Source organism: Camelus bactrianus, chromosome 33 (genome assembly GCF_048773025.1).
Source record: "Camelus bactrianus isolate YW-2024 breed Bactrian camel chromosome 33, ASM4877302v1, whole genome shotgun sequence".
NCBI classification, from domain to species: domain Eukaryota; kingdom Metazoa; phylum Chordata; class Mammalia; order Artiodactyla; family Camelidae; genus Camelus; species Camelus bactrianus.
Window position 1 is genome coordinate 7,392,322 of NC_133571.1, and position 15,950 is coordinate 7,408,271.

The 15,950-nt window shown below is 37.4% G+C and overlaps 1 protein-coding gene across 5 annotated transcripts in view; it reads left to right on the plus strand.

Moving 5' to 3' along the window:
- The window catches only part of FDX1 (ferredoxin 1), an 87,953-nt gene that overhangs the window by 16,028 nt on the left and 55,975 nt on the right, over positions 1-15,950 (plus strand). For all 5 annotated transcript variants that reach the window (XR_012503777.1, XR_012503778.1, XR_012503776.1 and 2 more), the window contains exons 3-4: positions 7,289-7,418; positions 12,191-12,317. Coding sequence is in view for 2 of the 5 variants with exons in the window: in XM_074356924.1 (XP_074213025.1) it covers positions 7,289-7,418; positions 12,191-12,317 (257 nt within the window). In the remaining 3 variants the exon portion in view is untranslated. The remainder of the gene's footprint in view (positions 1-7,288; positions 7,419-12,190; positions 12,318-15,950) is intronic.

Consider the following 15,950-nt stretch of genomic DNA (forward strand, 5'->3'; position numbering starts at 1 on the left):
ATTTATGTAAAGAATAAATATGAGACTAGAATGTATAGGAGGAATTTGCATGTAGGAACCAAAAGTTAATTTTCTGTACATATTCAACATTTGTCAAATGTTTATTAGGATGCTCTCTTCAGCTCTGAGCTTGGCAACTTAAGCAAGATGTGGAAACAGTTGGCAAGGTTCCTGGGAGGAGGAATGGAAAGTATTAGAGACTGACAATAAAGCCTGTAAGGGAGGTTAAAAGAATTGAAATTTCCCAGGGAAGAGAGAGTGTAAGCACGTGAGGGACTGGAACACTGATGCTAACTCTTCATTTAGACTGACCAGGTGGTACAAAAAGGGATGTCCTGAATTTTCTGGAGGGCTTTATTGGCATGTGAACTTTTCTCTTCACTCCAAGACGATTGAGGCCATATCGCACCCATCTCTTCTTCCCGGGGCTTTTCTGACATCGCTCTTTTCTGGTTCTCGCTCTGCCATTCAGGACATTTGTATTTTGACTCCTTTCCTAGGAGGAGGGGGTCTCTCCTTGGCTCTCAGCTTCGTATCCTTTTCCCCTCTTTTCCCCTCCCCGTTGGTGAAATCTCATGGCTTATTGCTTCTGTCTTGTTCATCTCAAATCCATCCTTTACACAAGGCCACCAGCAAGATCCATCCAGAATAAGCCTGCCATGTCACCTTCCTACTCAGTTCTTTAGCAGCTGCCTGTAACTTCAGCAGCGCCCACTGTCTCTCCAGGGGCTGGATCTGGGCGAGGAGGGGTAGTGTGACGGTGCTCATAACCTCCCGCCAGTGTCGTCTCTGCCAACCCACCCACAGTGGGTGTGTGAGTTACCTGCCCAGTGTGTCAGGAAACAGGGAATATGGTTTTAGGACAGCTTCAGGCTCCTGAGGAGAGACCCTCCATGCCTGATCCACTTTCTGCCTCTGTGGCTCCCAGGAGCCTCATGCTGCCCTGGACTGAGTTTTGTTTTTCTTGCTTCTTCTGTTACACATGGCCTGTAGTTCGTAGGATGTGTTCTTTCAATAACAAAAATCCGAAGGAAAGTATAAGCTTTTTAAATTGGGAAGATTGCTGGAATATTTTATAAGGAGGTTTTACTTACATTTTAAGACAAAAGAAGCTGGATTTCCTGAATATTGTCCCACAGGACCTCCAGAGGGATTTGCCGTTTTAGTCTTGAGTGTGTCTGGATTGGGTATTGATGAGATAAAAATAGAGAACAAGGTTAGGACGTATTTACTGAATACTGGTGAACAAATCCATTAAGAACTCTAATGCTTCTTTGTGGAATCATAAAATATTAGGGCCAATAGGCCCACAGGGAGCATCTGTCTCAACCTCTGCTCTCACTGTGCAGATGAGAAGAAAACAGGCCCTGGACGCGGCAGCCAGTGTGGTGGATCCATCTGAGCCCCAATGCCTGGTCTCAGGGTTGCACTACACCAGCTCTCCTTCTGCTGCAGGGATTTTCAAACTGTCTGTCTATCTGTCTGTCTGTCTGTCTATCTGCCTATCTATTTATCTGTCTATCGACCAGTTGATCTATTGATCTATCTTTTTTTAAAGCAGAGGAAGCCCACTTCCTTTTAAGTAAGATATATCCATTTACCTTTTTGTGTGAAATGCTTCAAATTTACACAAAAATAGAAAAGTAAGCTGCTTGTTCAAATAACTAGTTGGTACGGGTATATATTTCTATATTATGTAAATGTACCATATATGCATTATATGTTTATATACTTAATATTCAAGTAAGGTGACTTAAGACTATTGAGTGGCAGAAATTAGTTGTCTTCAACGTCGGGAAACTTAGCTGAGGTCACGACTCATCTCTAACTAGTTGTATGACCTTAGTATATTCTTTTAACTTCTTAGGTTTAATTCTTTTTAAAAAATTATTTTTTATTTTTTAAATTAACTTTTATTTTTTATATTTATTTTTTGGGGGAGGTAATTAGGCTTATTTATTTTTACTTTTTAATGGAGGTACTGGGGATTGAACCCAGGACCTTGTGCATGCTAGGTATATGCTCTACCACTGAGCTATACCCTCCCCTCTCTTAGGTTTAATTCTTACTCTCATGTTTAAAAAAAGTTGAATTACTCTGAAGTTTTATTATACCTCCCAGATAATAATAATTACCAACACTTAAATAGTGCTTACTATCTACCAGTCACAGTCATAAGTAAGTTTGTTAAGTACACCCTGGTAGGTAGTTCTTGCAACTATCATATGAGGTTGTCTAGTTACTGTTGAAGAAACTGAGGCATGGAGGGTAAAGTAGCCCAAAGGAGGTGCCATAGGTAAAGGGTAGAGCTGGGATTGAAGCAGGAAACCTTGCTCCAGAGTCCGTGCTTATGACCCCTGTATGTCACTCTGTGGTCCCACTCGTTCATCCTGTTACTGATTTGAATGAGACTTAATAAAAATGAATGTATAAGGAAGCTTCTTTTTTCTTTCTTAATCTTTTTAGAATAGTAAAATACGAATAATAAATGTTTAAGAAAGAGCAACTCTTGTTAAAATGATAAATTCATTCAGAGGGAAATTAAGAAGGTTATTGTCAATATTGACTGTAGTTCTGTTACATATTTTAAGTGGTATTTATTGACCAAGAGAATCTAAATCAAACTGAAGTTATTCCTAGGACTCTCTCATCTCTACAATTGTATAATGGCTTTAAAAATTATTAAAAAACAAACCAGAATAACTTCTTTTGATAGAATATAATCAGAACATGATTCTGGATGATTCTGTTGTGTCAGATTTTCTTCTGGATGCCATATTTTAAGAAAAGCTCAACCAGACTGAGGGAAGGGATTTAGAACTGTGTTATTAAAGAGGTATGCCCAGCCTGGAGAAGGAAGAACATTCTCAAATATATACAAATTTATTGTTTAGAAAGACTCACTAAATAAACAGTCAAACTCATAGAAACAGAGTAGAGAGTGGTTGCTGGCGGATTAGGGAGGTTGGGGCAATAGGGAGGGTTGTAAAAGGGCACAGAATTTCAGCTATAAGATGATTAAGGTCTGAGGGTCTAATGTAAATCATGGGGACTATAGTTGATAGCACTGTATTGCTAAGAGAATGGAATGTAAATGTTCTCACCAAAAATACCTACATACCTACATACATACATACATACATAAATGTATGCATGTTACATGTGTTAATTAGAAAAGTATCAAATCATCATGAAGGGTGCTTTAAATATCTTACAATTTTATATGTCAGTCATACCTCTAAAAAGCTGGAAAGAAAAAAAGGATTTGACTCCATGGGATAGAGTAGGTAGACTGTTACAGAGGAACAGACTTGAACTCAGTAGAAGCTGCACGTGAACTTAACCTCTGGGAAGGGGTGTTGCAGAACAGAGTAAGGTGTAGTTTGGTTGGACTAGATGACTTTTCAGTTCCCTCTTCACAGTACCCAGCATGTGACATGCGCTCAATAAGTTAATGGTTCAACTGATGACTTTTATTTTTTTTAAATTTTTTTGTTTTGTTTTGTTTTTTAACATTTTTTTTATTGAGTTCTGGTCATTTTATAATGTTGTGTCAAATTCCAGTGTAGAGCACAATTTTTCAGTTATACATGAACGTATATATATTCATTGTCAAATTTTTTTTCGCTGTGAGCTACCATAAGATCTTGTATATAGTTCCCTGTGCTATACAGTATAATCTTGTTTATCTATTCTACATTTTGAAATCACAGTCTGTCCTTTCCTACCCTCTGCCCCCTTGGCAACCACAAGTTTGTATTCTGTGTCTATGAGTCTGTTTCTGTTTTGTATTTGTACTTTTTTTTTTTTTTTCAGATTTCACATATGACTGATCTCATATGGTATTTTTCTTTCTCTTTCTGGCTTACTTCACTTAGAATGACATTCTCCAGGAACATCCATGTTGCTGCAATTGGCGTTATGTTGTCGGTTTTTGTGGCTGAATAGTATTCCATTGTATAAATATACCACTTCTTCTTTATCCAGTCTTCTGTTGATGGACATTTAAGCTGTTTCCATGTCTTGGCTATTGTAAATAGTGCTGCTATGAACACTGGTGTGCAGGTGTCATTTTGAAGTAAGTTTCCTTCTGGATATATGCCCAGGAGTGGGATTCCTGGTTCATATGGTAAGTCTATTCCTAGTCTTCTGAGGAATCTCCATACTGTTTTTCACAGTGGCTGCACCAAGCTGCATTCCCACCAGCAGTGTAGGAGGGTTCCCTTTTCTCCACAGCCTCTCCAGCATTTGTCATTTGTGGACTTTTGAATGATGGCCATTCTGACTGGTGTGAGATGATACCTCATTGTAGTTTTGATTTGCATTTCTTTGATAATTAATGATACTGAGCATTTTTTCATGTGCCCATTGATCATTTGTATGCCTTCCTTGGAGAATTGCTTGTTTAGGTCTTTTGCCCATTTTTGGATTGGGTTGTTTGTTTCTTTCTTATTAAGTTGTATGAGCTGCTTATATTTTCTAGAGATCAAGCCTTTATCGATTTCATTTGCAAAAATCTTCTCCCATTCCGTAGGTTGTCTTTTTGTTTTACTTACGGTTTCCTTTGCTGTGCAGAAGCTTGTAAGTTTCATTAGTTTCCATTTGTTTATTCTTTCTTTTATTTCTATTGCTTGGGTATAGACTGTTCTAGAAGAACATTTTTGAGATGTATGTTAGATAATGTTTTGCCTATATTTTCTTCTAGGAGGTTTGTTGTATCTTATCTTATGTTTAAGTCTTTGATCCATTTTGAGTTTATTTTTGTGTGTGATGTAAGGGAGTGTTCTAGCTTCATTGATTTATACGCTGCTGTCCAGTTTTCCCAACACCATTTGCTGAAGAGACTGTCTTTATTCCGTTGTATATTCTTGCCTCCTTTGTCGAAGATTAGTTGACCAGAAGTTTGTGGGTTCATTTCTGGGCTCTCTATTCTGTTCCATTGGTCCATATGTCTGTTTTTGTACCAATACCATGCTGTTTTGATTACTGTAGCTCTATAGTATTGTCTGAAGTCTGGGAGAGTTATTCCTCCAGCCTCTTTCTTTTTCTTCAGTAATGTTTCGGCAATTCTAGGTCTTTTGTGGTTCCATATAAATTTTATTATGATTTGTTCTAATTTTGTGAAATATGTCCTGGGTAATTTGATAGGGATTGCATTAAATCTGTAGATTGCCTTGGGCAGTATGACCATTTTAACAATATTGATTTTTCCAATCCAGGAGCATGGGATATCTTTCCATTTTTTAAAGTCTTCTTTAATTTCCTTCATCAGTTTTATAGTTCTCTGTGTATAAGTCTTTCACCTCCTTGGTTAGATTTATTCCTAGGTATTTTATTACTTTGGGTGCTATTTTAAAGGGGATTGTTTCTTTACTTTCTTTTTCTGTTAATTCATCATTAGTGTAAAGAAATGCAACTGATTTTTGAACGTTAATCTTGTAACCTGCTACCTTGCTGAATTCTTGGATTATTTCTAGTAGTTTTTGTGTGGACACCTTTTAGGGTTTTCTATATATATGTATATATATATAAAAATATGTCATCTGCATATAGTGACACTTTTACCTCTTCTTTTCCAGTTTGGATCCCTTTTATTTCTCTCTCTTGCCTGATTGCTGTGGCTAGGACTTACAAGACTGTTGAATAGGAGTGGTGATAGTGGGCATCCTTGTCTTGTCCCAGATTTTAGTGGGAAGCTTTTGAGTTTTTCACCATTGAGTACTATGCTGGCTGTAGGTTTATCATATATAGCTTTTATTATGTTGAGATATGGTCCCTCTGTACCCACTTTGGTGAGAGTTTTTATCATAAATGGGTGTTGAATTTTATCAAATGCTTTTTCTGCATCTATTGAGATGATCATGTGGTTTTTGCCCTTTCTCTTGTTGATGTGATACATTACATTAATTGATTCGCTTATGTTGAAGCACCCTTGTGTCCCTGGGATGAACCCTACTTGATCATGATGTATAATCTTTTTTATGTGCTGTTGGATTCATTTGCTAATATTTTGGTAAGGATTTTTGCATCTGTGTTCATCAGTGATGTTGGTCTGTAATTCTCTTTTTTGGTGGTGTCTTTACCTGGTTTTGGTATCAGGGTGATGGTGGCTTCATAGAATGAATTTGGGAGTATTCCCTCCTTTTCAATCTTCTGGAAGAGTTTGAGAAGGACAATTATTCTTTGTATGTTTGGTAGAATTACCTGGTGAAGCCATCTGGTCCTGGACTTTTATTTGTAGGGAGGTTTTTTATTGCTAATTCGATTTCATTTCTAGTGATCGGTTTGTTCAAGTGGTCAGTTTCTTCTTGGTTCAGTCTTGGTGGACTGTATGTTTCCAGAAACTTGCCCATCTCCTCTAGGTTATCCATTTTGGTTCCATATAGTTTTTCATAATATTCTCATATGATATTCTGTATTTCAATGTTATTTGTTGTAATTTCTCCATTTTCCTTTCTTATTTTGCTTATTTGTGCTCTTTTTTATTCTTCGTAAGTTTGGCCAGAGGTTTGTTGATTTTATGTACTCTTTCAAAAAACCAGCATTTGGTCTGATTAATTTTTCTATTTTTTTTTTAATCTCTATATTATTTATTTCCTCCCTGATCTTTATTATTTCTTTTCTTCTTTTGACTTTTGGACTTTTTGCTCTTCTTTTTCTAGCTCTTTTAGCTGGTGGGTTAGATTGTTTATTTGAGATTGTTACTCTGAACTGATGACATTTAGAAATGTGGAGCAGGAGAAATATTCTTCTCTCTTTATTTTAAACCAGTGTGACTCTTAAAGTGACTTATTTGATTCTGTCCTGATTACAAGGAGAGGTTGAGAAGAAATATTTAACTTTATTTAGATGTTTGGTTGCTTTCTAATTCCTCTTATATATCATGAGGCTTCATAGATCGTATTGAGTTCTCCAGGAGAAGATAAGTAACTAGCATAGCTGCTGTATAAATTATTACTGTATATGTTTTAAATGCATTCATTTTTATGTGTATGCATGTCTCAGTTTATTAACTTGTAAGCTCTTTGATAGTAGGCTTTATTATTTTTGTGTCTCCCCTCACAGCACCTAGCCCACAATCTTTTTACAATAATATTTAAAGTGATTTCAAACTGTGTGTATGTGTGTGTGTGTGTGTCCTTAATTCTCATTATTATTCAGAAAGAGTTCTGTCATTTATGTATGCTAATGTTGACTTTTAAATTTAGAAATTATGTAACGTAATTGAAACCGGCCTTGCATTGTGTCCGCTGTGGAGGGGAATGTGCTTAGTGTTTCGCTTTTGCAGGTGCGTGTGAGGGAACCTTAGCTTGCTCGACCTGTCACCTCATCTTTGAACAGCACATATTTGAGAAGTTAGAAGCAATCAGTGATGAGGAGAATGACATGCTTGATCTGGCATATGGACTAACAGACAGGTAAGATTTTAGGGCCACTTTGCCGTAATAATAATCTGGGAGGATAAAAGTTGTCTGAGTTCAGGTCTATCTGTGACCAGGACCATGTGGATAATAGTGTTATCCCAGTGTGGATGGATAGTAGTTACAAGTTTTAAATATCAAATATGTGACATTTCTCTATGTATTCTACAGTTTAACTCGTATGCAACTTTCCTTTTAACAAAAGTTGAAAAAAATTAATTGAAAGTAGTAGAAGTATAAGTTTTAGATCCTAATAATCTACTTTAGTCTATTTTTATCCCAAGAATCAATATTTATCACAGTTTAATGAGTTAGGTTTAAATTGAATGTTTTTTATGGTATTCTTGGAAGACAGATTTGATAATTGAAAGGAATTATAATGGAAAGTTTTACCTACTTGGAAGAACAGAATTTTCAAAAACAAACAGGTAATAGTACTTATGTTAGAATGAATAGCTCTATTTCTGCATGTACGTTAGAGTAAATTAATCAGAGGTTATTCTTATTAATTAATAGGTAGTCTTAAAAGTGGTAAGATTGATAGTAGCAAGTGGTATCAAGTGATAACTTATTTTTTTTAAAACTTATCTAGTCCTTTGGTTGGCGTTAGGGAAGATAGCTAGTTGATTTACTGTCTCAAGGGATAAGATAATTCGAGCTTACTTAATTAAGGTTATCTTTGGTGTTTAACTGTAATTTGATGACCTTAATGAAAAATAATTTTTTAAATTAAAAATACTAGTAATAATAATAGCTTTATTTCATGTGTATTATGGGACCACAATTTTGTTAGAACCTGAACATAAACTATCTCATCTAAGCGTCACAAAAGTTGTAAGATCCTTGGTATTTATTGTGTCTGTCATCTGCCTGTCTCCCCTTACATCTTCAGGTGTCACATTCTCTATCAACACTTCCTTTTTCTCTAAATGATTATGCACAGAATACACTCAATGGTTGTGTTAATTTGGTTCTGAGAATTGTTTCTCTCTTAATGGAAGGGGTAAATCACAGCTAACTGTTTGCCCTTTTATTCAGATGAAATTTTTAGATGCATGTAACAGATAATATTCTAAGTGGAAAGAAAGAAAAATGAGAAGGAAGGGAGAGATACATTTAGGAAAGATACTTGAATGTGAGAAGATAGAAAAGACCTATTGTAAATGTAGACTAGCCAAGAATTTTGATAATAAAATTCAGAATCTTAGAATGAGACAGTGGAAAGCAGGAAATAGCTTTTATGGTGTTTTATAGCTGGTGTTCTTAAGGAGAGACAATTTTAATAGAAATGCTTTGTGCAGAAAGAGTATGATGCTTTTCACAGGTAGGATTTAGAAAACACTGACATACTTGGGAGTGGACATAATTTTGTTCAAAAATAGTAACTGCATGTAAACTTCTATTTCTAGGGTACCTTATACTTCCAGAGAAAGAAACAAGAAAACTCAGTCTTTAGTTCATAGGTTTATTTTATTTTATCTATTTATTTAATTTTTTAAAGTTTTAAACTTTTTTTATTGAGTTATAGTCATTTTACAATGTTGTGTCAAATTCCAGTGCAGAGCACAATTTTTCAGTTATACATGAACATATGTATATTCATTGTCACATTTTTTTTCGCTGTGAGCTACCACAAGATCTTGTATATATTTCCCTGTGCTATACATTATAATCTTGTTCATAGGTTTATTTTAAAATTATGTGCTGTGTATTAAGTGTCTTTTAATTTTTGAGATAGAAGAGCATCCTTTTAATATTTGCTGTAGGGTGTCCTTAACCTTGACTGTTGGTGGCCTGATGATACGCGGGCTCATCTGGCACTTACCGTGCTGGTTACTTGTCTCCTTTTCCCATTAGGGCAAGGGCTATGTCATATTTCCTCATAGTATCTCCAGTGTCTGACTTACAGAGGGTGTCACCAGCTCTTTTTGGAGTGAATGGTTAATAGATTCAGGAACTATCTGTGAGTCTACTTTTGATGGCTGTCATTGCTTCCTGCCATCAGAGTTTCCATGGGTAATCTTCACAGAGGCCTCAGTTTTCACATCTGTGAAATAAGGATACTAATAGCACCTACTTCCTAGGGTGGTTGTGTCGAGTCAGTGAATAAATACACGTGAAGCTCCTTGAATAGTGCCTGGTGAAGAAAGCATTTACTAAATGGCTGTAGTTGGCCTTCCAACTATAGTATCAGTTTAAATGCTGGGTACTTGCTATGTGCCTAGGAACTTAACAAAGTTGACTTCTAACATGCAGGGTTAGGCAGTGTTATCACCATTTTATAGAACAAGACAGTTCTCAGAGACTCACTCAAGGCCACACAGCTGGAAAATGACAGAGCCTTGGTTTAAATTGTTACACTGGATCCCAAAGCCCTTTTTTTTTTTTTTTTTTTTTTCACTGTTTTAAGCTGCTTCTCTGCATTGAAAACCAAACCTTAGAAGTAAAGTTAACACAACACCTAGTGTATTTCTTCCGTCAGGTATGTGCGGCAGTGGTGACTGGAGAAAATGTCTTCAGGGTTTGCACAGGTGTGAGATTTTGTGAACTAGTAGTGAAATCAAGGAAGACTTGCTGTCCCCTCAAGATGTGAGACCCTTTCTACACCTGTAGATCTTCAGGCTGGAGGCCTTCCATGCGGAAGGCGGGCCGTGAAACAGCCACGGCACCACTGCCTCATCTGGGTCACAAAACCAGCAAGGACTCCCAGTGCCCCACCTCCCTGTGTCCCCACACACTTGTGGTTCCTCGGTTACTACCCTGACTAGTCTGCCCTGTGTCATTGCTAGCTGTTTCCAGCCCACTTCCCTTACTAAATCAGAAGTCCCCTGAAGACTAGCATTGCCTTTGTGTGAACTCCAGGACATGCCCTAGGGCTCACCACAGCCCTAATGAATTCATCTGAACTGGCTTGCCTCGTTTTCCCTCTTGCAGACAGAGCTTAATGCATAATTGAGTGTTGTCAAGGCTGTTTCTGGTTCAACGAATAGGAATTACTGGAGGAAGAGGGTGTTTTCTGTCAGCAGTCAGTATTCCCCTCACTCAGAAACCTCCCCGCAGCCCCTCGTCGCTCACCAGTTAGAACCGGGACCCCTTCTCTGCGTTCAGAGCTGTCGCGGCCGGGCCGCCTTCCCAGCGCGTCACGCTCCTGTCCTCGTCCGGCCTGCACAGCACCCGGCTGCACACCCGTGCTGCCTCACATGTGCCTTGGATCCCTGCTACCTTTGCCTCAGATGCCTTTCTCCCTTGTCTTTTATTAAATGTTAAATCCTACCTGTCCTTCAAAGCCCTTTCTAAACTCTGTTTCCCCTGGCCAGAGTAAGTGCTTCCTCCTCAGCCCTTCTAGCTTCCTCTCTCTGCCATTTGTCACAATCTCACACATTAATTATCTGCAAATATGTCTCAGCTCTTCTATTTGACTGAAAGTTCACTCCTTAGTACTGATGTTAGCGACTGATCCTCGCCGCAGGCCTGTGAGGAACCCGCTTGTTATCCACCCTTGGGACGAGATTAGGAAACGGATGTTTGACAGGCTTGAGAAAGTTGCCTGGGAACACACCATGTTCAGTGCTGAGTTCTGGACCCCTGGTCTGTTTGCCTCTGGCCCCCATGCTGCCTCCTTGTAGCATTCCCGGTGCCCAGCGTGTAAGAGGTGTTCAGTAAGGATTGGAATGAGTTGCTGTTCTTTGCCTAGGCACTGATGTGTGGTACTGTGCCTTTGAATGCTCAGTAAGTGCTTGAAGAATATGTTGATGAAACTGAGACCTGCAGATCACAGTCCATCAAATTTAAAGCAATTTGATTATAATATTAATACAGTATTTTTACGTGCCACTCAGAAAAAGCACTGCTGATTAAAATATGGTGCAGTTATCACTTAAAATTTTATGCATATTGGAAGAGCTATTTATATTTAGAGCTATTAAGACATAGATTTGTACATCACTGTTAAAAGAAGAAAATATAAATAAAATTAGTCATAATTCTGAAAAAAAAGAAAAGAAAATGAAATTATATTTATTTTTACAATGAGTTATTTGCTTTCCTAATACCAAATTTATGCTGTGTTTCTGCACTCTTAATTTTTGTTTTGTAATCTTCTCGGACTTATTTTGACTGGTAATGAAATTCAACACTTGTAGTGTTAACATACTTCCTATAACTCAGCTGAAGGGACACCTATATAAATATTGTAGCCAAGCTTGCAGCTCTGATGTGACTGCCACCTCACAGTGGCAGTCATTCTAAGATGCATTTATTTTCAGAGATGCCAAAAATGTTGGAAAAATAAATGCATCTGGTAATTGATGGACTTATGTCTGTATGTTTATTCCACGTTTCTTATTTTAAAGGCTTTAGAAAGTCTAACTTTCCTTTATAGTCTGTGTGGTTTTAATTATCTGGGAATTGACCATTCTCTAGGTGTTGCTAAAACCTCAGTTCTCTCTCCACTGTGTCTTGCCTTCTCATTATTTCATTGCCTGTTGGTCCTGTCATCAAAGAGCAGAAGTTCTGATAAAACCATTAGTAGGTGATAGAAACTAAAGATTAAAATGAAGCTTTGGCACATCTCACTTTTCATTTTTCACAGTTATGTTCTGTTACCCTCTAGATGAAAGGGTTAGGTATGTCTTTTTCGACTAAATGGAAATATAAAAGGTAAATAAATCCCTAATTGCTTAGGGGTAAGAAAATGTCCTACTAACTTCATTGTTTTGTGAATAATATATACTTAACACTAAATCCTATCTCCTCCCTTTTTTATGAAGATCCCGGTTGGGCTGCCAGATCTGTTTGACAAAGTCCATGGACAACATGACTGTTAGAGTGCCGGAGGCCGTGGCCGATGCCAGAGAGTCCATTGATATGGGCAAGAACTCCTCCACGCTAGAATAAGTAGGACTATTTTCACAAAATTTTACCTATTTTTATAATTATTATTTCTTAATGTAATTAAGTGAGAACATGGGTGAATGAGTTTATTATTATGACTAGATGTACTGCTTTAATTCACTGTGGGTAACTGTTGGATTTTGTAGTTCTGAAAGTAAGCGGTCTTTATTTTGAATAAATTATAAAAGCAAATCAAATATTAGAAAGTAGTTAATATGATAAAACCTTACATATTTTACCTGTGTTTGGTCAGCAGTGTTAGCAAATGTTTTCACATAAATCTTATACCTATTTACTTATAACATAGGTTAAAAAAATTTTATTATCTCTATTAAATGTGGTGGAGGCAGAGATCTGAAACCGTCTGTCTAGGGCCACACAACAAATTAGAAGACCTGTTCTAGAGCCGTATCTTGTTACTGCAAGTTACGTGTTCAAATTGAAACTGGAGAAATTAGGAATACCCTCCTTATAGCAGTACTTAACTGTGACTGTGTATGGACAGTTTAATCATTCAGTAAGCTACATAATTTCAGAGACGGTTAAGACCTTATAAATAAATATTTAAAATTTTGATTCAGTGAAAAGTCCAAGGCTGAACACAGGTGATAGAGCACTGTCAAAGAAATTTGGTTTACTTCTGGCCCCAACTGGAGGAGTAAACTAAAACTGAGGTGTATTTTTTTTTATCCCAATCAGAATGGTCTGTCTTTGTAACCTTTTAGAAATAATACTGATTTATAAATCTCTGCCTGTAACCGAAGGGACATCTTACAGCTTAGGTTTTCTCTGTCCTGAGCTGCTGCACTGCACAGCCTGGGGTGCTGTCCCCTTGGCAAGGACAGAGCCACAGTGTGCGGTGAGCACAGCGGGGCAGGGCCCAGGGTTGGGGGAGGGCTGGAGCGCCGCGGATCCATGAGCACGGCAAACCTTTGTACTTTATCTTCACTGTGAATAAACTGTTCAGTGATAATAAAGGGGTACAAAGTATGCTCTTGGAAGTGTAATAAAATATCAAGTAGTTTGGACTATTGGTGGGGAAGGGCAGAGCTAATTAGTAAAAAGTGAATTATAAGGCGCTCGTTAGCCTCAGGTGCACCTGTGCAGCTTGAATGTTTACACAAATATTTGTCAAGGATGGTATTTGACCTACAATATTTTGTCATGTCCATTGAGGATACAGAGATGAACAAGATTAGGAGCTCACCTTTTATTAGGAAAAGATAAAATACATGTATGCTTCAACTGAACTAAATGCCAAGTAGGATACTTTTATTAAACTAATTATCATGTAAAAGTGATGAAGGAAGAACTCAGGGCGTCGTCTGATGTTCGTCTGACACTCAATAACTATCGAGTGCTTTCCATGTGGAGCGCAGTCTACTTTTAAAGCACTTCAAAACAATGTGTTCTCTTAATTAGACTCCATATCCCCTTGTATTCTTGCGTGGATTTCCTAAATTCTCCTTTCCAGAGCACTTAAATGATGACATTCAGCCCAAGCCCTCTGAAATTTAGTCTAATTATGTCAGATTTTAAGAGAGAGCTTCATATTAATGAAATTTAATTGTATTACTTAAATAAAACCTACAAAACTTATTAATTAATGATACATCCTATAATTGATTTATATAAATGTTATTTTTTCAGTTTGAAAAAAATCCTTTCATATTTAGTGAGTGTGTATTCGAGATAACAGCATTAGTTATCTCTTGCTGCAAAACACATTACCCCCAAACTTAGTGGCTTGAAACAATGTTTCATTGTCTCAGTTTCTGTGGGTCAGGAACTCAGAGTGCAGAGCAGGGATGCTCATCTCTGCTTCACGATGCCTCTGGTCTGAGCTAGAAGACTTAAAAGGCCAGGTGCTGGCATAATCTGAAGACTTGGGATTCCCTCATGTGTCTGGTAAATTGATGCTGGCGTCAGCTGAGGGTCCAGCAGTGGCTGTTGACTGAAACACCCACATATGGCCCTTCGGGTGTCCTGGGCTTCCTCACAGCATAGGGTTGGGTTCTGAGAAGCCAGTGCCCTGAGAGAGACAGCATGTCAGCATGCCAGGCAGAAGCTGTGTCTTTTTAATGACCTTGTCATTTAAGTCACACAGTGTCACTTCTGCCTGGTTTTTTGGTTTTGTTTTGGTTTTTTTTTTTTTTTTTTCATTAGAACTGAGACACTGGTCTGGCTCATCATTTGAAGGGAGAGATGTCAAAGAATTTGCAGACATGTTTTAAAGCCATCACAGTAACCATTATTTTCAGATTAACTTACTGGCACGTTATTGCCTGTGAAAATTGGCCTTTTAACTAACAGTGTTCTAAACTTTTTAAGAAGGACTAGATTTTACTCTTGTGCTTTGAAAGATTCTCATGTCTTTATTATGATGGTTCATTTGTTTTATTCCGTAACTCTGAACAGTTTTCTTCTTGATAGTTGATTTCAATTAGAGGGAAGAGAGGCAGGCTTCCTCTCAATGCTGTGTAATTTCAGTTTACATTTCTCTGTCATTCTGCCACCAAGAAAGGCATCTCCCCTTGGCATAGTGCTCTAAATAATCTTTGGTTATGTGCTGATATGTAATATCGTATTTGGTCTTCACAGGTGAAACCAACCTGTAATTATGTAAGTAATTCAGAACTGCTGAATTCACTTTTACAATGAACCATTCTAAAAATTTTCAAGATCTTTTAAAAGTAACTATTTAAATATATGGTGATCCATGTGGTTTTTATAATGGTCATTCAGCATTTATTAGAACAATTACATTTCACTTGGAAAAATGTTTTCTAAGGGAAACTTAGTTCATCATGTGTTTTTGCATCTTTTCTTTTTCTTCCTTTTTACGACTACCTGAAATTTTGTGGTAAATCACATTTTAGATCACAATTTCTTAGATGGCTTTCATATTTATAGGCTAACATCATTCTATAAGTAAAAAATAGAAATAATTGTATGTACATTTCTAAAAATAGTCTGAAACTTTAGTCTTAAAGTATAAACCATTCAAGGACATCACAACATTACATATGAACTCTGTTTCCTATTTGAGAAATATTTAAGAACAGAAGCATGATCTTGGTTAAGCAACAACAGGACTCCTTTAGTATGTCAACATGTCACATGATACCAGGTTAATTTTATCAGATTATTGTCTATTTAAAAGTTTCTAGCAACTGATAAATTAGAAAACAAGCTGGCAGGAGGAAGGCATGATCACTTGCAGACACAAATAAATGTGGCAATAATAGAACAGAAACAGGACGTTGAAAGATAATTTAAATCGACCAGAAGCAACTTAAGAGAAATTTATGGGAAAGATCTCTACAGTGAGAGGCACTCCTTCTGCAAAAACTGTTAGTAATAAATCGCCTAATCAATGTCTTATTCCTCTTTCCTTTTGACTTCCATTTGCTTATCTTAGTATCTCGATGTGTTGTTTGTCATGTAACTTTTAGGCTTGATTTGGTAGTGATTTATATAATTAAGCAGAGCCACTGTGCCTCTCTGGCTCCCGTTGCCTGCCAGCCACTGCTGAAGCCGTTAAATCCCCGGCTTGACGGCACAGTCTTTGTTGCTCCCTCATCTTTGTCCTGGCCTGCCTCTCAGACTGTCCTTCACAGCAGCTCCTGCGTGTGG